The following is a 25232-nucleotide window of genomic DNA, read 5'->3' on the forward strand; positions in this document are numbered from 1 at the left end:
CACAAGACAGAAAAAGCCCAACAATGGCCGAAGAGTGTTTTTTTCCTCTTTATTTTTAATATCTCCTCCTCAACTTTAGGCAACACTACAAAGACATTCAAATAATAGGACAGAGAGGTTCACGCTTCCCGTTTCAACAATACAAAAAACAGACCGCAGCATCCCTCGGAAATAAAATAAGCAAGTAGTATATGGTGATGCTGTTGGTAAATGAAGATAAAACTAAAAATGCACATCAACTCTGAGCCAGAGGTGCGTAAAACGTCGGCTCCTTTGTCTCTGTGAAATACGCTCATCAGGATTCAAACCAGACAAAACCCATAATTGTTCCTCTTAATCAGTAATACATAACATGAGGCAGGCACAAGGAAGAAAGTCAAAAGGACTATAACATTTAGTCATTTCAGTAAGTATTCAGTCTTATTTTCTCTCTTCTTCTAACCATACTCTGGAAGAAAAAAGATTACTAGGTAATATTATTTAAATTATACAATTATGGCTGCATACATCGTTTCTCAAGTGCTTCAGTCCCTCAGCATGCTACTGAACTGCACCAAGGAAGATTTCTCCCTTCAGAGGCAGATTAACTATCACCAGAGAGAGTCACCTTTGGTGGGCGCGTTATTTTAGACTTATTTGGAAAGAGCGGGGATTTTTTTTGTAAGTGTGTTACCTTTAAGCAAAGTAAAGATCACTTCATGGACTGTGCTCGCTCACTCTTATCTGACCTCCCTCACAGTTTCAAAGCTTCCTGCCCACCTTTCACAATCTGAGAAACCAGTTTCAGCAGCAAATATTCTGCACCAGTGTTAATTCAAGAGTCGGGATGATAAAACTGAACTCGCCCGAAGAGCAGCAGCGTCCAGCTTTTTCTTCACGGAGAAAAGCTGCAAATAAAATTTAAGGTGCTGATGTTTAAACTGCACTGGAGGCTTTAACATCCTAGCAAACAACACAACTGCACACAAATTAGTGGTGGTTCGTATACTGTGTGTAAAGAGAGTAGTTTGCTCCCTTTATTCACTCCGCACACTGAAATCAGAAGGAATTGCAACCAATCATCAGTCCCTTCCCTCCTTCTGAAGCTTCATCCCCACAGTTTAAGGGTAGATGTGTAACATGTAGAGTCAAAGTTATATTTGTACGTGTATAGCTGCGTGTTAAGATTGTTTTTCGAGATAAGAAAGAACGTTTAATGTTGTGACATTCTACCAGTCTCTAAACTAGTAAATGCCTCTGCTCCAGAGGCAGAGGTCAAGCACTCGCCACCTCTTCCTTCTTGTCTTTTTTGCCCTCCCCCTCGCCTTCGCCCGTCTCGCTGACATCCCGTCGACGCTTGCGGTTTCGTGCGCTGGCCTTGGATGCTGGCAGGGACTCCATGCCCAGGACCTTGTGGATCTGACGGAAAGCAAGCAGCCGCAGAGCATGCTGGGAACAGAGAGGATACAATCGATAGATAGTAAGCCCTTTAACTTTGTCTAAGAGCCTTATACTATGAGAGATGCTTATACATATTTAACAGTGATAAAACAGAAAATAGAGTAAAAATTAAGTTTAAAAAGTGAGACTGATACTGTGTGAGAGTCTGGCAAATTGCATTAATATATAATATGCACAATAAGAAAGCATGAAGGTATAATAGAGAAACACAGGTGTGTTCACCTGTCACAGAACAAGAAGTTATTACAGTTTTACAGAGGATGGTGTGAACAACTTCCTGAATGTTCTTTATGGCAGTGGGGTTGAACCTGAGAAGTCTGAGTAGGAATGGGAATCCGTACTCTAATTCCTTGGAATTTTTAGCCTGCCTGTGAATCCTGCTCACCGGTTCCAGTTGCGCTTGTGCTACAATCAGCCGATTTCAGACGTATCAGAGGAGAAAAATATGGACGTTACTTTTATTTTTACTGCACAAAGGGACGAGAGCACAATGGCAAACTGAACCCAGGACAGAAACAACTGCGTTATACTGCTAACACACACAACTTTGGCTCTTTGCAAGCATCTGCACAGACGGCATGCTAACGCTAAGCTAGCCAAGAACCCAGACTAAAAGCTGAGTGAACGCCGACCCCCGGCTGCAGCTCAGCTTCTACCTGTTGGTGTTTCTAAAGTAGAATCGCCATAAAGTGTCTTTGTGCTGGTTCTTATTTTTGCTTTGTGTTTCCCCACCTAAATGCTAAGAAAGGTCACATGTGTGTCCTCATTAGGACAGGGATTTGTGTTAATCTGCATGAATGATGAATGTAATGTCTTTTTGATATGTTGCTTAGCGATGTGTCTGTGAAGGTTCTCAGTCATCCAGGTCATCGTAGTCAAAGGAGTTTGCAAAGAAAAGCGTCTGGACTTCTTTAAGTAGCTTGAAGACGTTTCACCTCTCATCCGAGAAGCTTCTTCAGTTCTAAGGTCAAATGGTCGAGAGTCCCAGATTTAAACCCTGTGGGAGTGTCCCCCCAAAGAGGGACAAAGGACCCCCTGGTGATCCTCTAATCACATGAGCCAAGGTGTGAAAGCGGGTGTTGGACCTAATCAGTCAGGGTTTCAGGTGAGCTCATTGTGAAACCTGGCCCCACCCTGTCATGTGAATTCCTGAGAAGAAGCTTCTCGGATGAGAGGTGAAACGTCTTCAAGCAACTTAAAGAAGTCCAGACGCTTTTCTTTGCAAACTCCTTTGACTTGCTTAGCGATGGTGACTCTCAAAGCGAAGCGATAAGACAACGAGAAGAGATTGAATCAATATTGGAATCGGGTTCGCTAAATTCCCATCCCTACTTGTTAGTGACTATGATGGTCTCAGGTGTACAGCCGTGTGTGGGTACCTGTGCACTGGCAGTGATGTCCTCTCTCGCTTGAAGTGCCACGCTTTCCAAAGCATCTGTTGGCTCCTTCTCACAGGGGTCCATCAGACCTGGTCCATCTGAGTGAAGGGAGGAGAAAGACAGTTAAAGGGAAACAAATGCAACTAAACTCGACATGATAAAAGCTCTGCACGTGGCATTCATCGACTGCTTTCCTTAGCGTGTGTGCGTGTGTGTGAGACCTGGCAGCAGGATGCCGGTGGAGATGCACTCCAGGACTCTGCGCATTGCCTCCCCTGGGCTGAGTGGGCCTGTGGCACTGCTGATGACCTTCTCCACCAGCAGCTCCATCGCCTGGAAGAAGAAACACAGTCAAATGGAAGAAGACACATGTCACGTGTATACTGTCGTACGTCATCTGCCTGTCCATTAAACACCAGCTTAGGCCATTTGAAACTATCGCCTCCCACACAGTCCAATCGAGTCTGACCGAGTTATGAATGCTCAGCATGCTTTTCATAATGTTCCTTCGAAGATCGACCAAGCAGACAAACGACAAGACAAATGAAAAAGAGAAAACCTCATCAATAAGCAAAAACAGGATAAATGAAGCCACTTACCCAGCAGGGGATCTTGCCCCAGGTGGGAACCCGCTGACATAAATCTCTCAACACCCGAATGATGATCACACAGGACTGCAGACCGTTGGCACGAGCCTTCAGAAACAAAGCAGACAAAAAAGCCTATGCAGTCGTGTTCAAAAGGAAGTACAAGGTTTGATGTCTGAGGATATAATAAAAATATCAGCTTCTAAATTATTTAAATGCAACCTGAGATGAACAACAACGCGACATATTGCACAGTCATCACTTATTTAACGATAAAAAACTAAAAGCAATGACTCGGTAGATTGTAGAGCTTTAGCTTCAATAAATAGAAGTGGTGGCTTTCTGTATGACTTTGTCAGTCTGTTGCGTGGGAATTTTGGTGCAACGTATCTCGATGTTCGCCGGTCTGCAGCGCTGCAAAGCTAAGCCGTGCCGCTCGTGTTCTTTCTGCAGAGAAGAAATGTTCTCGAAAGAAGCCGTACTAGACTTTTTCTAACTGTACGGTCATGAACGTTAACATCTCACATGCTGAGTGAGGCCTGCAGAGTCTCAGGTGTGGCTTATGGGTTTTCTGCAATTTCTGAGCATTGCACGGTCTGAATGTTTCCATTACAGTTCAGTTATATCGTTATAGCTCTGAATCACAACAACAGCCTCCTGCAGCTGTTTGTAAAGAATCATCTTCCCTTCTTATACTGGACCAAGTGTACCTGTTTATCTGTCGCAGACACCGAGCGTGCTCAAACGCTGCACCCTGCATTTCTTTTTCTTTTCTTTAAACAGCTACAGCTGCTGTGATAAGGGAAGGATGGGACTTTTGCCCAAAGATACAGTCTGTCAAACCAAGAAAATGTCTCATCATGGTAAGGTTATCTGGTTAAACAGAATTACTCCTGTGATGAAACAGAAACTAGAACACTTATCACTGCAGAGGAACAACACAGAGCGATGTGAAGCACCTGAGAAGTAACGAAACAGCAGCACAAACCACAGTGAGAGCAGCCAGTGGGCTGGCAGCATCTTCCTCTTACCAGAAACCACTGGTGAAACAAAATCTCACGATCTGTTTCACCAGCACTTTTATGAACATAGCTCAGAGATAACGACATGTCATGGGAAAAGCCTGGGTGGGCCGTGGCAGCCTCGAGTGCTTGAAAACAAAAACAGACAATTCAATCCCGGCTCACAGCTCCGCTCATGTGACCTCAGCAGCTTACAAACAACGTGGGGCAACGTCTCGCACACCTTGACCGCCGCAGCCGGAAATGACCCAGATTTTGTTTCACGCCCCGGCTCATCATGTGACGACTCACATGATTAACTGTGGATCAACGACTCTCAGTGGGGACCGCTCGGGAGCCGCTCGGATGAGACGTGAAAATCTCTTCGCGAATCAAAAAATAAGTCTAACTGCCTTAATTTCAAACACTCACCACAGCCATAAACACTAAAAGCTGCTTTAACTGTCTTTCATGTAACTGTACAGCTTATCAGAACAGTTAAAGGGAAACTGAACGTATACACACATACCTGAAACCATTTGGCATGGCGCAGAGCAGCTAGGTATTCCAGACATTTCTTCTTGTTCAGGAGATCAGGAGGATCCTTCTCAGCCACATCTGTAGGAGATAATGTACTGACTTCATGACTTACAGCCAAACCAGCGCAAAGCCCACATACTGACTGCACTACCTAAGTGTAGGTGTTGTATCTCTTGACGTACAGTCACTGATCAGAGATGTAAGAGTGAGAGTACCTCACAAGGAGAAACATTTCCATCAGTCCTTAAATTCTCTGGTTTGAAGTTGATGGATGAGAAAATGAATGAGGGGGAAAGATGAATGAGAAGGGAGGCATCGAATAAGAACACAGGCACGTGTAAACCAGGAGGAACTCCAAAGGATGTTTTTTACATGATGACTAATTCCCGTTCAGTTTAATGCTGACTTGTGTACCTCTGAGCGCTGCTGTCTTTGGTGAAACTCTGGTGGACTTTGAGGCATGGTGAATTAAAAAAAACTGTATGCTACGAAGTCCACCAAAGCTGGTTTTCCTCTCCCTGCACATACACCCATGCCACTTTATTAGGTATACCTCAGCAGTACTGCGCTGGACCCCTTTTGCTCTCTGAACAGCCTCAACTCTTCATAGCATAGATTGAATAATGTGCTGGAAACATTGCTACAGTTGCTGCAGATTTATCAGGTGCCTCCCTTTGCACCACATCCTCAAGGTGCCCTACTTCTACTGCAATCTGATGGTTATGGAGGTTATTTGAGTACCATGCACTCGCTGTCATGTTCTGCTGAAAGCAGCAATCAGAGGACGAGCACACTGTGGGTGAACACGATCAGCAGCAAACCTCAGAGTAGAAACGATGCTTAGCTGGTACTGAGCAACTCAAAGCGCGCCCACAAAATATCCCCCACCCCATTAGCCGCCAGCCTAATGGGGTGGGGGCGTAATGTGCACTCAGAGGTGCTCTTCTGCACACCGTGTTTTGTTTTTCTTTTGTTTTTCAAATTTACTGTTGGCTTCCTGTTAGCTCGAGGCAGTCTGGCCATTTCTCTGACCTTTGACATCAGAGGCATTTTCACCCAGAGAACTGCTGAATCCCAGCAGATCAACACTTTGTGAAATACCCAAACCAGTAAAACCATTCCCTGTTCAAAAGTCACTTAAGTCATCTGTCGTCCCTGTTCTTGAGTTTCTAAATATGATTGGCTAATTAGATATTTGTACTGTTGAGCAGCTGAAAAGGTGTACCTAATGAAGTGGCCAGTGAGTGTAATTCTGTCTCACTACAATTACAAGAAAAAGAAAATATTTAAACACAAATCTGTCTTTCTTCGGGTCCTGATCAGACAGCGGTCTTATTATTCAGTAATATTAATAAGTATTAATAATCTTCCAAACTGAGGAAGTGAGAGAAACTGGCACAAAGTGAAAAACAGCAAAATCCAGTCAAAGTGCAGCACACTCCCACCAGTGATCACCAGACTTTTATAGGTTTTCCATGATGGACTCGGAGCTGTGACTGCTGGATTTCCCCTGTTTGCCTTTGACGTTGGATGACTAACAAAAAGTTACTAAAAAAAAGTGTCTGATTATATCTTTTTGAACTTTTTAACTCCAACTTTAGTTTGAAAAGTTTATCATTCGGTAACAAATGTCTCAACTTTGGTTCTGCACTGCTTGGTTTCCTTTAATCTGTCCTAATTGTCTTTATAGCTAATTAATCAGGCAGCCATAGGGACAACAGTAAGGACTGTCACTTCACTTCATATTTTAGGACAATATCAACGTCAATAAGCAAACAAGAAGATGAACTTAATTAGTCGTGGAGTGACGGAGCCTGTGTCTGTGGTGGATTTAGATCATGAAGAAAGAAAAAGGAAAAAAAAGGTGGAGAAATTTTGAGGACATTTTTAAGACTGGCCACCTAAAAATGACACATGGTGGACTTCTCCAGAACACTCCAGATGTGGTTACTGATGACTGTAATGAAGTAATATTGGGGCTTTCCACACTTCCATGTTCACTAGAACTGTAGCAACAACAAAGGAGATTAGCTTTCTCACAGGGCAAATGCAGAACATAAACAAAGCAACTTTTATTTTGAAGTCTACACTCGCATACCACCTCGAAAGAGAGACCCACATTTATCACAGCTCTCAGAGTGGGAGCTTAGTGTCAGTGAACAGGAGGGTGATCCTCCTCTGAGAAGCTTCATAAAAGTGGGTGAACTTCTCAGTGGTATGTGTACTCCAGTGTGGCTTCAGACGAGCCTTCGGCTTGCCCAGGTCTGCTGATACAGAATCGGATGCACTGATCAACAAACCCAAACAAAACTTTTGGAAAAAAAACAAAAGACAGCGGCCACAGAAAACATCCGTAACATGTTTTCCAAATGTGAAAAAACACATTGCAATGCTGACATTTACTGGAGCGGGTGGAGGAGTGTTTGCAACACAATGATCTTAGACAACTTTGTTGTTTTGTGGGGGGAAATAAATGCAACGCTTCGCTAATGTCAGCTTAAAATTCCTCGATCATTGTGAGGCGGCAAAAGGACACTCCAGCACCGAATCATCGATAATGCCACACGGTGATGCAAGGATGAGAGGCGAGGGAATGGGAAGTCGCTGGACCTCAAAATCCCCTCAGTGGTATCGTCGCAAAGACGCCGAGAGAAGCAGCATCGGTGTGTATACATGAAGCTTTTTGTAAAAGTTTATTTGAACCGTTTTCATCCTTGGGCATTATCTGGACAGCTCCCTGAAGGTTTAATCTGAGCATGTGTTCACAGGATAAACACACAGCTCAGTGGCACAGAAAGGTCGGAGAGCCCGGCTTTTGGTTCCCATGTTGTGGAAAAGAAATAAAGAAGTTGGGGACTATTGCAGCTGCAAAAATAAAAAATAAAAAAATGGGGAAATGAAAGGCGTGGGACAAATGAATGCGTGATTTAATTCTTATTTCAGGGGCTGAAAAAAGACAGAAAAAAGGAGAAATCTCGACTGTGGGCTTAGTTAAAAGTCCCACATGAATTCTTGTGTAATTTTTAAGCCTAAAAATTCAGGCTGCTATTGGGTGGAAAGGGAGGGGGCGGGGTCTCTATATATAAGTGTATTACACACATAGCCAACATTTGGTCGTCTGGTACTGAAAGCTTTGGCTTCTCTAACCTTTCTCAGCCGCTTTTCCTCCTGCCTGCTTGTCCTTCTCAGCAGCAGGGTCCTCCCTCATCAGCGGCGAGGTGAGAGATATGGTCACCTGCATTTTGGGCTCCTTGCTTGAAAATATCACGATGTTCGCCTCCTCGGGGTGAGCCTGCACCTCATACTGATCTTCAGAAAAAGTCTGCCGGTTAAAAGGACACTTGGGATTACTCACTACAGAGGAGAAGTGGCGTAGGGGCAATGAATAGCCTTGTTTGGCAGTAATACAGGGACGTACTGAAATATTTTTAACTCGACTTCTTTCTTTCTTTTTTGTCCCCTTCAAGACAATTTAGTTCATTTATTTAAAAAGCTCAAAAGCTGTTCATCGACAGTAACTTTGTAGCCATAATACTTATTAAAAGAAAGGGGCAGGAAGAAAAGTCCCATCTCACTCTGTAGGATTCAGGTGTCATAACCAGGCAGTAAGTCTAAAGATCAGTGAAAAGCACCTTCAGTCAAACACTCGTGGCAGCTACAGCAGGAGGAAGAAATGGTGAATAATTACAACACATCGCAACCTCGTTTCCTCTGTCTTGCGAACGTTACTCTGAAAGCAGCAACAATTTAAAAATGCACATTGGTCTTCCCGCTCGGCCTCCGGCGGCTCGGCCGTGAACATGAAAGGATCTCACCCAAAGCCACAAACCACACAGTATCCCCACAACGTTGTGTCTCTGAAACAACAACGAATTGAATTCATTCATAGCTTTACTGTTTAATGTAACATTCAGCTTTTAAATTCTCGCTGCAAAGACATTTTTAATTTCGTACAGTCACGGTAAAAATAAAAGCACACTTTCTTTAGCTTATACAGCTTCACTTATCAGGACTTAATCTGGTCATTAGGTCTTAAAATAATTTAAACACAATCTCAGAATTACATCACATATTACTCAGTGTCACTATTTATTTAATAAAACATTTATCCAAAATGCAGAAGCCGTGCGTGGAAATCTTACTCCACCCTCACTGCTTTCACAATAATTAGCCAAGTATGATTAACCGAGAAGCATTCATACGTGTGTCATCACAGTCCTCCCAGGAGCTCGAATAAATTCATACGTCAAGACTCCACAGGCTTGAGTCAGCTTGTGAAATGTTAAAGTTTGTGGCAGTATAATTATAAAAAGACTGAACGAGCACAGGTTGCCAGGAGACTCTTATCTCTAAAATCGACACAGCAGTAAGATTTAGATTTGCAACGCTGCATCTGAGGAAACCACATGACTTGGAACGAATTATCTCAGAGGCGTTTGACCACAATGCACAGCACCGTGTTTGATGAAAACCAAACACATTGGCGTATCAGCAAAAGCCCCTCAAACCAGCTGTTAAACACAGCTGATGATTTGGGCTTGTTTTGCAGCCACAGGCAACCAAGAAGGCAGATATACGTCCACAAAGGTTTCTCAGATCAGCTGTCCTGTCCCTCCTTGTTGTCCCCAAACTGAGAGTGCGGGGTGTTAATATTGTTTACTGTACATTTTACTGTACTGTTACTTTTCCTTTTTGATTAAGATGTCTTTTTGTATTTTATTACAGTCTTTTAATTGGACCGCACCTCGGTCGGCTGTGTTGGATTGGCGCTGTCTGCCTGACAGCCAAAGCTTGCCCAAATATTGGAGTCGTGCAACAGGACAGTGACCCAAAGAGCAGAATGACCGAAAAGAGAAGGTGCACAGATGTTAGCCTTAAGAGAGCTGTGCACAAACCTGCAAACCTCATTGAACTGAAGCGATGCTGGAAAGACGAGTGAACCAAAATGCCTCTACAATGACGTGAGAGACAGTCATACAGAAATGATTGAATCATAGGGTGTCCTATATGTTTCCACACTCTGCTTCTGCATTTTAATTTCTTTTTTGTTAAACAGACAAACACGCAATGCACTACGTCAGGCTTTGTTGCTCATCCCTCTAAGGACACGAGTATTTTTATTACGTCCTGACAAGTATAACCGTGGACCGGGTGTACTTTCCTCTTATCACGACTGTACGTGTGGATGACAAACTGCTCTTTTTTCTGGCTCTGGGGGACACATGCTCACTGACATACAGTCACCTGCTCTGGTGTACCTGATGAACTGCAGTGGGATTTTTCTGGGTTGGTATTCGAGTTGCTAAAACCTCGTTTCCTCTTGTATAACAAACAGTATTACAAGTGAAAACTTCCGGTTTTTTGTCTTTTTCTTGCACAACCGTGAAACCTCAGGGTCCAGGCCTTATGACTAAAGTCATAAGTCAGTGATGACAAACAATAATTTCTTCTTTAAAATATCTACAGCGCCTGATAACTCGATTGCATATCGAAATATTTCTGTTCTGCTTTTTAATCCCACATACAGTAACTGTCAAAATAACTCAGGCTCAAAGTCCCACACATCACAGAAAGATGAAACCGTTGCCTAAAGTATGTCTTTTGTGAGATTTGCTTACCGCCAGCTCCTTTGGCAGCTGCTTGGCGATGCTCTTCAGTAACGAGATGGTGGGTTTCTTTGCAGTCAGCAGGATGAGCTCCACATTTCTGTCTCCGCGAAGCAGCAAGCCTTTGGCCAGGATTCCCACCCTCATCACGCCTTTCAGCAGCCGGGCCGGGCTCTCGGTCCTGTCAGGCAGACACACAGACACAGGCTTGAAAGGTTGCTTTGATTTGTTTCTATTCTTCTGCTTTGGGAACTATTAGAAATGCGCAGCACGTAAAATAAATAAATAAAAATCACATGCTGGATAAATGGGAATTATCTGCCAGGTTTTTACCCTTTTTCATCTCCTCTTTCAGCAGCACCATCATCAGTCAGTGTTTCCTTCTCCAGCAGAGAGTCTGACACCAGTTTCAGGGCTCTCTCCGAGTGGGAGACGATCCTCTGAACAGCCTGCAGCTCCTCTTCCACTGGGTAAATAGTGGAGTGCTTGGCCATGATGTGGCGGTCGTCAAGCGAGTCAGGACGACGCACACAAGACTGAAGAGAGACGGGAGGAGAAAGTGGAATCAGATCTTGTTTTTCTTGTTGTTTTTCCAGGTAACAGGTGAATAACAAAGATGCTGTTTCAATGCTCACCAGCAGAGGGGGCACTGGCATCCCGGGGCGGCTCATCAGAGGTGGAGGTGCCATCCTGCGTCTCTGCTCCCCCCAGTACATCTGCTCCTCCTCCACTCGCCTCCAGTACAAGTCCTCCTCATATCGCCTGCAGGAGGAGGAAAGCATTCGAATGCCATTCGTCAAGAATAATTTTTTCCAGCGGAGAGAGGTGCACGCTCTGTCTGCCATTAATAATACATCAGACTTATAAAAAGTCCTGCACCAAAATCTAGAGCATTCCCTAAGATTCAGCTGAAGTGAACCTGAGAATGTGAACAGGGAACTTTTTAATCTGGTGAAACGATGAAATCTGAAAAATGTGAAGTCTGATTTCACTGTAACGTTTCTCTGGGGGTCAGTGATGTCAGAAACATAATATGAGAAAAGTGTGTAAAAATAAGATGAAAAAATTACATTTTTCCACGCATTCATGCAAATCTTCCAGTCAGCTACTCAAATTTGGCACGTCCTCTTTGGTTTTACCTGTACGCATGCCCCCCCCAGGCCAACCTCTGACTCTGACCTCATCTCCATGTGCCAGCGCTGCTCGTCATCTCTCTGCCGCTTCAGCACCGCCTTCTGCTTCTGCTTCTTCAGCTTGCTCTCCTGCAGCTTCCTGGCCCGGTTACTGGGTTTGATCTCCACGGGAAGCTCTGGGTTCACTTTCTTCTACAGAGGGGGACAGAACACATGTGACGAACATGTTCTCTTCTACTCTGTCTCTTCGCAGCATCAGGACGATTACCCGACAGTGTTTTTCTTTCCATTTCAAGTTTCCATAACGGACTTAAACCTCCGTTTGGCTCTGGACAGCTGAGATGGAACGACTCCGCTTAGAACCAGATTTTATACGAATCCATTTGAAAATGACCCTCATTTGATTTCATACCTCAGCGCTCTCTCTTTAGCACCACCCGATGTCCACTTTGTAAACGACGGTCCATTATAATAGAAGAGAAAGCAGGGTATGCTACTTTGTGGCTGACAAGATTAGATTAAGTCTTGTTCAGTCGGAATCCATCACATCATATTTGGTGCTCAAAAACATTCCATAAAGAAAATTCCCTGGCATATCTCAGCGGAGCTGTTTGGGAATCACCGCTAAACTGTCATTTAAGCGCGTGCTATTACTTCACAACAGACAAATGGTTTCAGTGAGGATTGTCAAACTCTGCAAAAGTTCCAGAATATGCAGCTTTGGCTCAGCAATGCTTTGAGCCCATTTCTTTATTTCTACCTTGTATTGCAGCCTGTGCCTTCTTCCCTTCAGGTGCATGTCTTTCGCGTTGGGGTCATTGAAGCTGCACTCGCACAGTTTACAGTGGAATCGAATCACTTTTCCATCATCATTACGAACCTGAAAACAATGAGAACTGGCATGAGTTTGAAACAGTAATAAAACCTTTATAAATGCAGCTCATAATGATAGAAAATGACGTGTAATGTTGTCACAATTAGGCTCCATGTCAGTCCTGATAACTGCTACAACAATCACCTTCACTAATATTAGAGATAAATTACTTGGTTAGACAAAATGCTGCTGTGTCCCATAATGACTGGAAACTGCCGGCAGGATAAAGCTGATAAATATAACCTCACAGCATTTCACAGCTGCCGTCCGTCACTGGACTGCCATCAAACCCTTTTCCTGCCTACCTCTTCTACATAGTCGTGTCCCACTGGCTGGATGTCTCCCTGGCCTCCAGCTCTGTCTCCATCCTCATCCTCGCTCTGCGGTTCCATCTTCTGGACTGATGGCTGCGCAGGCTCCTCGACCTTGGCTGCCACCACCACCGGCGCCGCTGCTGTTGCTGCAGCTGCAATGGGAGTGCTGGCTGGCTTATTGGCTGTGAAGCAGGGCAAATGTTAACACTTTCAGGAGGTCGCCGAAGGAATACTCGAGGCTCGATTATTGGAAGACGCAGCTCTTCTACTTCCAGTTTGATCCCCAAGTTTCTCAACTACAGGAATTTCTAAGAAAGAACATCCAGTAAGCGTTAAATTAAACGGCTATGGAGAGACACACGACTGACTAATAAACACTAAACATCATTCAATGTGAACTAATTTAATGCAACCACAAAGAGAACACAGAATATTCCTTTTCTGTCCTTGCAGGTGACATTTCTCTGCAAACTTTTTAAGAGCTGTTAAATCTTCCTCATCTTATCGTTTTTATCAAACAAAACAGCATTTCTTTGTATATTTTTACAGGTTTTAGTCATCGTATTGTTTGCATAGCGTGCCTTTGTCTTGTGCTCAGTGCTGTGTGCCGTCTAAGTCAAGTTGCTTAAAACAAATAGTCCCCATAGTAGAGTGCAATTCATTTTACTGATTTATAGAAACTAAACACTACAGTTGCAGCTGCACTGCAAACCTGTTTAGTGTGAAATTGCATTTCAGTTTATTTTGTTTATGCTTCCAGCTCCAAAACTGGAACGATCTGCCTTCAGAGAGGAGACAGGCTTCTTCTCTGCCTGTTTTTAAATCACTCCTGACCTCTGACTCCTGCTGCGATGTTGGTTTTTAGTTCTAGTTTTATTTTAGTTGTTTTAGTTGATTCTGTGCTGTTTTACCTCATTTTTAAACATAGCGCTGTTTTAATTTTTATGCATTATGTGTTTTATTTAGTGCTGTCAGCGTTAATCTCGTTAAAATGATGTTAACACCATATCTGCATTAATGCGGCAAATCTCCGTTAGCGAGTTAGCGCGAATCGCCCCATGCATGGGGCTGCACGGCGTCAACGCGTTAGCGCGGTTAGCTCGTTAACGCGTTGACGCCGTGCAGCACTAGTTTTATTTTTTACTGTTTTGTTTTATTCTGTTGTTCTTAACGTGCTTATTGTAGAGCACCTTGGTCCTGTGCTGGGGTTAGGGTGTTAGAGTAAATAAAGATGGATCAGATATGCTGTCGATGAAGAGGCGCTACTTAGATCATCTGTGAAATCACCCAAAACATAAATATAGACATAAACCATACAAACCTGCTAAAGCAAATGTTTTTCCTTTGAATTATTTTTATTATTGTTGTTATTATTATCATTCTTAAGGTAAGTGTGCACTGTTCATCTGAATTAGTGAACACTGAATATTAGAGATCCAACATTATATAACAGCTGAACAAACTTACAAATGACAGTTATTCTGGAAGGCGGGGGCTTCTTGACTGCTGTTGTTGTTTTAGCCGTGCTGTTTGCAGCCACCAGTTTGGGAGCTGCAGCAGGAGTTGCAGTGGTTGATGCAGAAGTGGAGGAGGAGGAGGAGGAGGGGACTGAAGGCTTCCCGGCTGTCGTGGTTGTGACAACTGGAGTAGAATTCACTAACACTGGCTCAGTGGAAGGTATAGGTTTCCCCAGCTTGGTGTGAAGTTTCACCACCTTTCAGAGGTCGACAAAGACAGACACAAGGAGATAGACCCATTTAAGGCTGCTGATACTTAATCCCATCCCAAATCCCTCTGGGAGGGACGCCACATGGGTACGCCACAGTCACGATCGCTACTGAAAGCATGTCAGCTGCTTATTTTATTCCTTTAATAACAACAAATATGGACAGACAGAAAAATGGGGAGAAAAGCCCCACAGGTATGCGTACCTTCTGATGTTTGGACCCACGGATATGAGCAGCATAAGCGTCCACTCCTGTGCAGGAGACGTCACATAACTCACAGCGTAACTGCGTCTGGACCCCTCTGGGGCCGTTGCTGGTCCCTGTCTGCCCTCCAGACTTTAGGGCTGCTTCCTTTTTCTTATGCTTCTGGCCCTCCAGATGCTCCCGGTACGTCTAATGCAGTAAATAAAGCCAGTCAACAACACAAAGCATCTAAAACAGTCGTGGAAATCTACGCTTTCATCTATATACACCTTTGTAGCAAACGCTAATATTCTAACGTCTTTTTTTAATCTGCTTGTATTTCAGTGATTTAATACTGGGCATTATATAAATTAGAATTAAGAAGGTGCTCCTATTTGGTGCTGTGTTACTACTACACAACTTCATAACAGCTATATGATCCACTGCCTGTCCAACGAGGACAACAGAAGCATCTGTTGTGCTCAGCAGCTTCGGTAAGCTTGAATACTGGGACAGGAACATATTCTCTACTGGCCCTACTGGCGCTCCAGCTCACTGCAGACTTCCAGAGTAGCAGGAGGACATCTGTTACTAGCTTCAGTCCAAGGTCCTTTTTAAGAAGGCAGCAAAATAGTCTCATGTGCAACACGACAACAGCAGTAAATGACTCCTCTAATAGAGCCGTGCGGTCGCCGCAGATAACGTGCCGAAAATAATGAAAACACATCAGGGAAGCTCCAGAAACACAAAATTAAAAATGTTTTCCTCATTTATGATCGCCTACCTGAGGGCCTGCACAGCTGATCTTGCAAATGTCACAGTAATGAAGCTGCGGCTGCTTGGGAGGCCCTTTGGGCTTCTGCAGCTTGCTCTGGTGAAACGTGGGCTTTTTGTAGGTGTTTCCAGTCGGAGCGGTCACCATGTTGCTGCCCGAGTTACTCCAGGACGAGCTGGTCAGCTGCTTGGGTGGTGGCTGAACGGGGGCCTGCGGCTGCTGCGGCTGCTGAGGTTGCTGTGACGGCTGCGGCTGCGGCTGGGACAGAGTCTGCTGGGGCGGCTGATAATAGGTGGGGGTGGATGCCGAGGTGTAGCCGACTGAATCATAACCAGAGTAGCTAATGCCTGAGGGGTGAGAGAGCAGAGAGAGGGACACTAAAGCAAGCAGGATATGGGTCAAACATGAACAGTCAGCAGTCATTCAGGAAATAAGCTGCATTCAGTTTCATCCAATCTGCTTTCACATCTGAGCTTCAGCTTTAGAGATGTCAGTGATGTAACACGTTATCCACCAATGAAAGGCAAATATTTATTCACTGTAAAATCATTTAGTCTGAGCTTGCTTTCATTTGAATAATCTGTGTAACATCTACCGTGTTTACCTGTCAGCTACATTAGTTTCTACCTTGCTTCTTGTTTTCCACATCCAACATGTCTGAGCTTCAGCTTTGATGAGTAATATCAGATTGTATGTAACTCAGCACTAATTAGCACGAGCCTGTGTGCAGTTACAGTTAAATGTGCAGCTAATTAAACAGGTTTTCAAGCTTTAGCCGATAGCTTATCATTGTTCAGTTCTACCTGTAACAAAAATACATAAAAAGAAATAACAACAAGTTGGCTGAGATGTTAGCAGCTTTAAAGTGAGTCTATAAACCGATCGCCTGTTTGACCTCACCTGAGTAGGAGGTGGCTGCGACGCTGGAGCTGAACGAGGAGCCGAGCGTGTACGACGAAACTGGCGTTAGAGGCTGCTGGACGCTCGTGGACACTGGGTAGATGTTGTAGCTGGTAGACACAGAGCTGGAGGGGGCGAGGGGTTTCAGTGCTGTCACCTGCCTCTGGGGGGGAGGCGGCTGGTTGTACACAGTGGAGGTGGCTGGACTGTAAGCGCTCTTCACTCCTACTGATACAGAAAAATGCGACAGAATTGAGGGGTGAAGGAAAACAGAGGAGCGGCAGCACAGGTGGAGAGGAAGGACAGAGAGAGCTGAAGGATATGAGTCATAGAGTTCGTGTTCAAGAGAGTTTTTGGCAGAGCAGGCAGGATTTTCATTTCACTAACAAATGAGTGGCAGAGACGTGCACACAGAGAACAGTGCAGACGTTTTAGGCACTTATGCGTTATCGGGCATAAGGCATTGTTCTGCATCACATCCGGCGTTTCATCTCTGTGCCACGCTCACAAAGAGTCAATCAATACATTTCTGCTTCAATGATTTCCAGAGACAAGGAACAAAATAAAGACAAAGACATTTTGAGTGTCAGTAAAGCTGCTGAGGTTATCGGCAACTAGTAGGAGCTCAGGGGATGTATGTGGAGCCATCAAACGCTGCTACCTGGTTTTGAAGGACATTTATAGAAGGAAAAACAGCTTGTAGGGATCCGAAGATGCTGTTCATACAATCAATAGCAGCTGTACTGACTTTAAAAGGCCATATGTCGGACATCACAGCAGTATCCAGCAGTCATCAAAAGTCTAAAGGCTCGTGACATTTCTAGAATAAAGTATCACTGATGAGTCACAGTACGCTGCTCCCGATCGAGCCGCTGCAGGACAAGTTACGCACCGAAAATCTAACCAAAGAAGAAGCAGAACGGTTCGCACTCGCTCAGCTGCTGGACTTTATTCTTCCAAACTGAGAAACTGTGACTGATATCGATGTCTTATTTAAAAGGAAAACTGTAACAAGGGTATCAAGAGCTACGTTAGATCACACGCTGGCTCGTGTTTCTTGGACACAAGCATGCTATATTAAAAAAAATGACCACTCTGGTCAACTTCCTGTACCAGTCACAGTGTTTTCTTTTATTCACAGATCTTTGTTTCTTTATTCACTGAAACCAAATGAGGGTAAAGTTTCAACTTCCACGCTGAACCTTTTTAATCGTGGAGAATGTAACGATTGTGTCATGAAAACTTCTCCCAGACGATGAATAGAGTTGAAAAAGTGAGAAATCATAGCAAAGAAAAATAATCATAGGTTCCCTGCAGGGAAGGCAAAGACGGTTTAAAATGAAATCAGCTGGTTTACACGCACCAACCTAATAATATTGCCCATAAAAAGCAGAAATCAACTCATTTTACACACTGTTTGGACACTGGGAATGAAACTAAAAAGACTCACCAGTCTGGTAGTAACTCTCTGTAGGCGTCCTTTGAGCCGTTGCTATACTCGTCTGGTAGTACTGTTTATTGTCATAGGTAGTCACTGCAGCAGGACGCCCGTAATTGTAGTTGTCCTGCTGGTGTTCACAAGAGAGCATCCAACCCACACATATTAAAACTTGAGCAATGCAGACAATTTAATCGTGCACAGATTCACTCTCAGATTAAATCATCTGAATTCTAAAATTCCTCAAAACAAAACCTGCTTTGCAAAAATCTGGCATGCAAAATGAAACAGAAGAGCAGAAATCATAAGAGAAGCGCAAAGAAACTGACCGTGTCTGAGTATACCTGGTACGTCTGTGGGGTAGTGGTTGGCTGCGGGGGATCGGGCTGTCTGTAGGTGTAGTCCGGGGGCGCCTGGTGGCTTTGGTAGGCCGGGTAAGGGGCCGAGACCACAGGCCGGGCGGCCTGGACCGGAGCTGGAGAGTATGAGGCGGTCACAGCGTGAGCCACAGCCGGAGCCTGCTGGACGCTGTAACTCGCTGTGGAGGGATGGGAGTAAGCCGGGGGAGGCTGGGTACTGCAGGACAGGAGAGGGAAAGAAAGGAAGACGTGACATTTAAATGACTCGAAACATTTTGACATATCTTGTCACACCCACGCTGTCAGGTATTTACCACAGGAATGTGACAAACCAAGTATTCTGTCCAAAATATCCTTGTTAGCTGAAGCACAGACCACAGAGGTGAGTCACTAACATCAACATCAGGTGCAAAAAGGAAACTACTATCACTTATCTTAGTTATTTAAACTGCAACCAAGAAACAGCAGGAGTGATTAATAATATGCAAAAAGCATGGACACGACCACAGTGGTGATAATTTTACTCAGTTTACTTTACATACATCCCTTTACATGTATGCATAAACATGCACCTCACTGCGTTTGGCACCACTTAAATGCTAAACTGCATTTTTGTTTTTGGAGTCAGCACGCTGTGCAGCACCAACAACGCTGAGACGAATTTAAACTGAAACGTTTATTACAACAGAAATGAAAGATGATAATCAAACACAGTTAAGAACTACAGAATACTTCTCATTTATGATTAAAGTGAACAAACTAATCCAAGCGCTAACAGATTCAAAAGCCACCTGATGAAGAGCAAAGAATAATGATACACACCCTCACTGAAACCACAGTGCGGTGAATAAATATGTAATTCATGATTTATTTATTCATTTGGCCTTTTTAGCTCATTTTTTCTCTTGCAGTAACACGGATATTGTGATGCATCACTGTAGACCGAGCTGCAATGTCTGTAACGTGTTTTAGAAAATGAGAAAAGACGAGACGGGGGAAACACCCTTCAACCTTGTTATGAGTGCTGACATTGCACAGCTGGTCCACCAGAGGGCACTGTGCAGCTGTTCTGCTGAATTTGGAGAGGCCACAAACAAGAAGCTGACTGAGAAGCATCAGAGAGAGTGTAAACAAGTGATTGTTAATAAAAATCTGTTTATTTTTTGTGCACCTCAGAAAAAGAAAGAAAGAAAAGACTGGCCAATAAAATGGAATTTTAGCTTTTTAAATCAAATATTAGTAACTAAAAATCCAATATTGGTCAGATTCTAGTATTATGACATCATATTGTTTCTTAGCTCTTATCTCATCAGGTCCAGTCCAAAAAGGCTAGGCAGCGCCTGTACCACCTCCGACAACTGAGAAAGTTCGGGGTCTCCCCAGTGATTCTCAGGACTTTCTATGCAGGTGCTGTGGAGAGCATCCTCACACAGAGCATCGCATCCTGGTTTGGGAACAGCTGTGTTAAGGACCAAAAAGCTCTTCAGAGAGTGATCCGTACGGCACAACGCTGCTGCAGGACTGCTCTCTCCTCCCTTCAGGACACCTACACCAGGAGATGCTGAACTAGAGCAGCTCAGATATTGAAGGACCCGTCCCATCCCGGCAACAGGCAGAAGGTTCTGCACCATCCGGAGGTGCACCCCCACCCTCCCACAGCATCCATAAGTGACTGAGACAGGATTTACTCCTCTAACACATCCCAGCCTGACTCTTCTAGACACTTTAACACCCACTTGCACAATGTACATTTTTCAGATTTTCACATTTAAATTTCCAGATTTTATTTAATTATTTATTTAATTCATTTAATGTACACAATTCACTTACTTACTGCACATAATGTCCTCCTGTATATATTCACTAAATGTATATAATGTTCTTCTCTCCCCTTTTGCACAGTCGAGGAGCATGTCAGGATACATTTCACTGCATGTTGTACTCGTATAACTATGAATGTGACAAATAAAGAATCTTGAATCTGTATCATTACCAATCACTTTAAAATACATGCATGGCTGCTCAGCATGTTTGCATGTTTTTGAAGGCACACAGTAATTATAGGCAATGACATCAGTGACTACAGCTGACAGCTTTCAGTGTCAGTCTGGACAAGAAAATTAGTGGGCTTAAATTAAATGATGCCTTAAAGGCAGAGGTGTCACATTCATTGTCACTAATGGTCACACAGAGGACCTGAGCAACAATGACATATTTATACAGTTCACTGATATTTTTATGTTATAAATAAATCCTAGCAAAGTAATGAATTTTTAATGTTGTTCTGCAGATTTGTCTGCAAGTCTTATGTAGCCTGTGGAGAAGGTTTCATATAACACAAAAACATTAATGAGGCGGATTAACTGTGCCGTACAGAAACTGGATGTACACTAAAGTACAACCTGCCTTTCCTGCTCCAAACGATGTGACTAGTTTAGCAAAAGACTTACAGTGCTGCAGCTGCACGCCTCCGTCTGTTGCGCCTTATCTTTGTTTGTTTGGGGTTCAAACTTCAAACCAGCCATGTGAATTATATTCTTTGACAATACAGCAAACAGATACACAGCACTCTCTGTGCAAACAGTCTATCTCCCGCGTCAGTGGAAACTTTCCTTTCGCTGCAGTTAAAGCTCCACTCAAACCCGACTTGCACTTCCCTGGAAATGTAGCTACATGCTGTGCCAACAATGGCCAATTCTTTGATTTCTCCTGTGCATTTCCAGCTACTTTTCACTGCAGTTTGTTTTATTTATCAGTGAGAGAATATCAATTAACACTAGGGCTGCACGATTAATCGTTAGAAAATCGCGATCTCGATTCATACTTATGTGCAATCTCATTTCCAAATGACAACGATTTCAAAAAAAAAAAAAAAAAAAAAAGACGACGACGATTGTACCGCATTTTGATCCGGGACGTAATCTGCATGAAAACAAGCGCTCACTCTTCCTGCTCAACAAATGACAAGGGCGGAGCCTTATACCACGTGATACAGAAGCTGTGCCGTGATGCTCAAATTGGCAGGGAAAAACAACGGAGAACACGTCAGGGGTGACGAGAAAGTGACAGGAGAAAATCAACCACCCAAACATCAATAACGGGAACCTTATACAGCGCTTCCCTATACACGTCGAACTCCAGCAGGCACAAAGAAATTACGGAGGCTATTACTTATCACCTGACCAAAGATATATCAACACTGTGCAAAACGAGGGATTTAGGAAAATGATCAACACCCTAGACAAACGCTACACAGTGCCATCCCGCAACTATTTTTCTATTGTTGCACTACCTGCTCTATACACGCAGTGTCGAGCAACGGTGAAGACGGAATTTCAAGCAGTACAACATTTTGCGGCAACCACAAAATGTGAGGCATTTATTGTTTTTATGTTTATTTATTGTTTTTATGTTCAGTTTCAACTGTTACGAAGTTGATGTGCAGTTAATAAGTGCAATAAATATTTATATTGGAAAAGAAAATCGTGAGAGAATCGTGATCTCAATTCTAAGCAAAAAAATCGTGATTCTCATTTTATGCAAAATCATGCAGCCCTAATTAACACCTTAGTATAAGGAATAGTAATCACAGTCTCAACATAGGGACTCAACATAGGGACTAGGGATGAGTACCGGTGTCCGGTGCCATGATGGCACCGGTTCTGACATAAACGGTAGTAACCAGACCGAAAAGCAGCGCACATTTCGGTGCTTTATTTCGGTGCTTTTTTTTCCTGAGCTGTGATGTCTTTAGATTTTAGCCAATCATTTTACGTTTCCGAGGATAGTAGGCGGGGCCAGGCACGTACGTTCTTTTAGAGCAGAGCTACAGATCAAAAATATCCAAGGCAAAGCGGTCAAAAGTCTGGCTGTACTTCACAGCAAAAGATGCAAACCCAGCAGCCTGCAACAAGTGCTTTAAGGTGATACTGTGATACTGTCAAAGGAGGTAATATCTCGAATCTGATGAAACACCTGGTGACGCATAGCGTTTTTTTAAAGCCGAGAAATGCGCCGTGTTTGATAGCTTGCTGCGAGACCTCACACCGAGCACATCTACTGCGGGTGTGGTGCCTGTTATCGGACCCGGAGTTAGCAACATCCCCCAAAAACCCGAAGAGGAGAGTCCTGGCCCCTAGCCCTGCCAGTGTAGCAGAAATGATGAGGATGATGATGCAGCAGCAGCCGTTCTTCTCTGCGTGAGTAGCTTAATGTTGTTCGTGTGTAATTTACGTTGAGTAGGCTAACCACGTTATTAAATTAATGCATGTACGGTGAACTAGCAAACACCGTAGTAGTTACATGCGGCTGTCTTCTTGTTTGACGGCAGATACTCCCTTCACCCTGGCCAAAAAGGCTAAAATGACCAAAGAAAAAGTGGAAAACAGCTAAACATGAGAGGTTTTTGGACAAAGTTTGTGTTTTTTCCATTGTTTAAGCACTGCTTCCAGCCAAGAGTGATACCATATATGCCCTATAGCTGCAGAAAAGGCTAACATTGTTATCTTTTTACAAAAAACAGCTGAACATGAGAGGTTTTTGGACCAATTTTGTGTTCTCCATTCTTTAAGCACCGGTTCAAGCACCGTTTAAGCACCGGCACCGTTTCAAAAGTACCGGTTTGGCACCGGTATCGGATAAAACCTAAACGATACCCATCCCTAATAGGGACATAGGGATGTCAACAAACTCCTGGAGGGAGATTGCAGAAACTACCGGAATGACTGTGAGGGAACGTACAAAGAAGTGTAAAAAACTTCCCAGGACTTGGGAAGTAAGAAAGTCCCAGCCTTTCATTTGTTTGTTTCGGGGCTGGCACTGCATATAAAGCACCAGGACACGACCGCAAGGTGATTAACACAGAAAAACCACGCACAAGCACAAGTGGAGGGTCACACTGTGGGCTCTACAAAGATTCAGCTGTTAGTCAGCTTGTTAGATTGCACAAGCTGTGGAAGCACGCCTGTCTATTTAGTCTCGCATGGGTGCAAGGGGCACGATACACAGCTACGACCTACATTATGAAGCAGCTAAAGTAACGGGTGGGCCAGATTAAAATCTGTGAAGAGCAGGATTTGGTCCATTTACATGTGTGCTCTTTTGTGACCTTACGAGCTGGACCAAATCCTGCTCGTAAGCTCACAAAAGAGCACACATGTAAATCTATAGCACGATTTTATTTAAAAGTACAAAACAAAAGGACTGTGTGTTTCTTGACAGAGGAATTCCTGACAGCCCTTCAAACAGGTTTCGACACAGCCAAAAGAAAACTGCCAGCAAGCTCAGTTTATTTAGCAAAACTTAAAAAATGTCTGCACGTCACATGGTCTGAATCAACAGAACGTGACAGACTTCTGCCAGAAATTTAGAGAAAACTTTAAAGAACCATCACACCATGTGCTCACACATATTTCCCCAAAAATGATTGGGAACCCAACTCAGTGTCTTCAGTCGGGCACGACACTGCTGCCCTAAATCCAGGTCAAAATATTCTGAGACTCTGTTATTATGTTTAAACCTCTCGGCCTGTGAGTGTGCTTTCCAGAAATGCTGTAGATGTTTGGATCACTGCCCTGACATGATGAAGTGCATAGTGAACTGGTAACTCCTGTCTATAACCAGTTTATCAGCACAGATATGGTGTGCAGCATAAGGTTAAATACTGCATATTTTATCAGTACTGGTGGCAGAGAATGACAGGGGTGGTTTTTAATACAAATGTATGAGAGTAAAGCACAAAGAGGCTGCAGAGGAAACCCTGCGCTGGAAAGCAGTCCACTCCTGTTTGTCAGGTTTGTTGGTTTAGTGCAGCACAACAGACAAAGCATGAAAACCTTCACAGTTCACTAACCGCAGGATGATGGCTCCGTCACATCACTAATTGATTACCTGTCAAATTGAAAGGCTAAATTAAGCAGGCAAACTTAGCCAAACCGTGCAAATGCTGCTGCTGCTGCTGCTTTTCCGAGGGCCTCTTTGCGCTGTATGGCTGCATGTCAGATAAGTCAGAAAATGCGGTTTGGGGATACAAGACCGTCAGTGATGTCAGATCAGAGTTGGCCCTCTTTAATCCTAAACGCCGGCCAAAATCTAACCCGTCACAGCTGCAGCCAGCTCGGTTTAGTTACCCGGCTAAAACACTTCTTTCTACTGACCCCGTTTAATTATGTTACAGCACAGAAGGTGTTGAAGCATCGAACCAACTGGTGCTGCTGTATAGCGCTGCGGTTCACCTAATGTCAAGCTGCAAGCGCTGGCCTGCGATCTCGGCCAGCTAATGTTAGCTAACCGAACCAAGCGGGTCAAGCTAGCCGTGTATCCCTGCGCTGCCACGCAGCGAAACCCCACGGGTGACCGTGTCTCCGCCGATACACCTCGGCAGCTGACACCTGCGGCTCAACACGCTCGCTGACACCAACCCACGTCACATGAATTACCTGTACTGCGGACCGGCACCATGTGTGAAGCCGAAATAGTTGCTTGCAGCCATCTTGGCATCTCCGGTACAGTACAGTGTGCTGACAAACAGCAGCGGAGCGGTGACACCGAAACTCAAGATAGTTCCCCCCCTCGACTGCTGCTAACGGTCACATACCGGAACTGGATCGGAAAGACACGAAACGGTTACAAACAGGGAGCTTTCAGCGAGAAACTCCGTGTGCGCCATGTAAAGTCTGCGGTCAGTGTATAATTTATATATATATATGATATCCTTGATAATATATATCGATTTTCATAACTTCTCAACTTAATCGCTACACGCATGCGCACTAAAAATATAAAAAACCGCTGAGATTAAAAATAATTCTTCTTCTCGTTATTATTATTATTATTATTATTATTATTATTATTATTATTATTATAGCGCTAAATGACACCGTATATCTGTGTCATAAACATTGTTCAGATATGGCTCAAAACTATATGCCAGTGTAATGATAAGCCCAACCTGAAACTGCTGAAATAATAGTGACAT

General features: G+C 43.8%; 1 protein-coding gene across 6 annotated transcripts; it reads right to left on the reverse strand.

Moving 5' to 3' along the window:
- Positions 1-35: 35 nt before the first annotated feature.
- Positions 36-24790, reverse strand: zfr2 (zinc finger RNA binding protein 2). 6 transcript variants are annotated; one of them, XM_063467536.1, is made up of 19 exons: positions 24694-24790; positions 18242-18473; positions 17910-18024; positions 16460-16687; positions 15569-15906; positions 14806-14994; positions 14342-14588; positions 12866-13056; positions 12447-12566; positions 11733-11878; positions 11189-11315; positions 10887-11089; positions 10566-10734; positions 8095-8269; positions 4937-5025; positions 3419-3514; positions 3041-3152; positions 2820-2917; positions 36-1428 (listed from the first exon to the last, which is right to left on the reverse strand). In XM_063467536.1, exons 1-19 carry the CDS (start codon positions 24744-24746, stop codon positions 1255-1257), a joined length of 3102 nt encoding a protein of 1033 aa, XP_063323606.1. In that variant the 5' UTR covers positions 24747-24790; the 3' UTR covers positions 36-1254. The 6 variants fall into 6 exon arrangements, with proteins under 6 accessions (XP_063323606.1, XP_063323605.1, XP_063323604.1 ...); XM_063467535.1 differs by having other exon boundaries at positions 17910-18027; XM_063467534.1 differs by having other exon boundaries at positions 16460-16684; positions 18227-18473.
- Positions 24791-25232: the final 442 nt, after the last annotated feature.

Source organism: Pelmatolapia mariae, linkage group LG23 (genome assembly GCF_036321145.2).
Source record: "Pelmatolapia mariae isolate MD_Pm_ZW linkage group LG23, Pm_UMD_F_2, whole genome shotgun sequence".
In the NCBI taxonomy this organism is placed as follows: domain Eukaryota; kingdom Metazoa; phylum Chordata; class Actinopteri; order Cichliformes; family Cichlidae; genus Pelmatolapia; species Pelmatolapia mariae.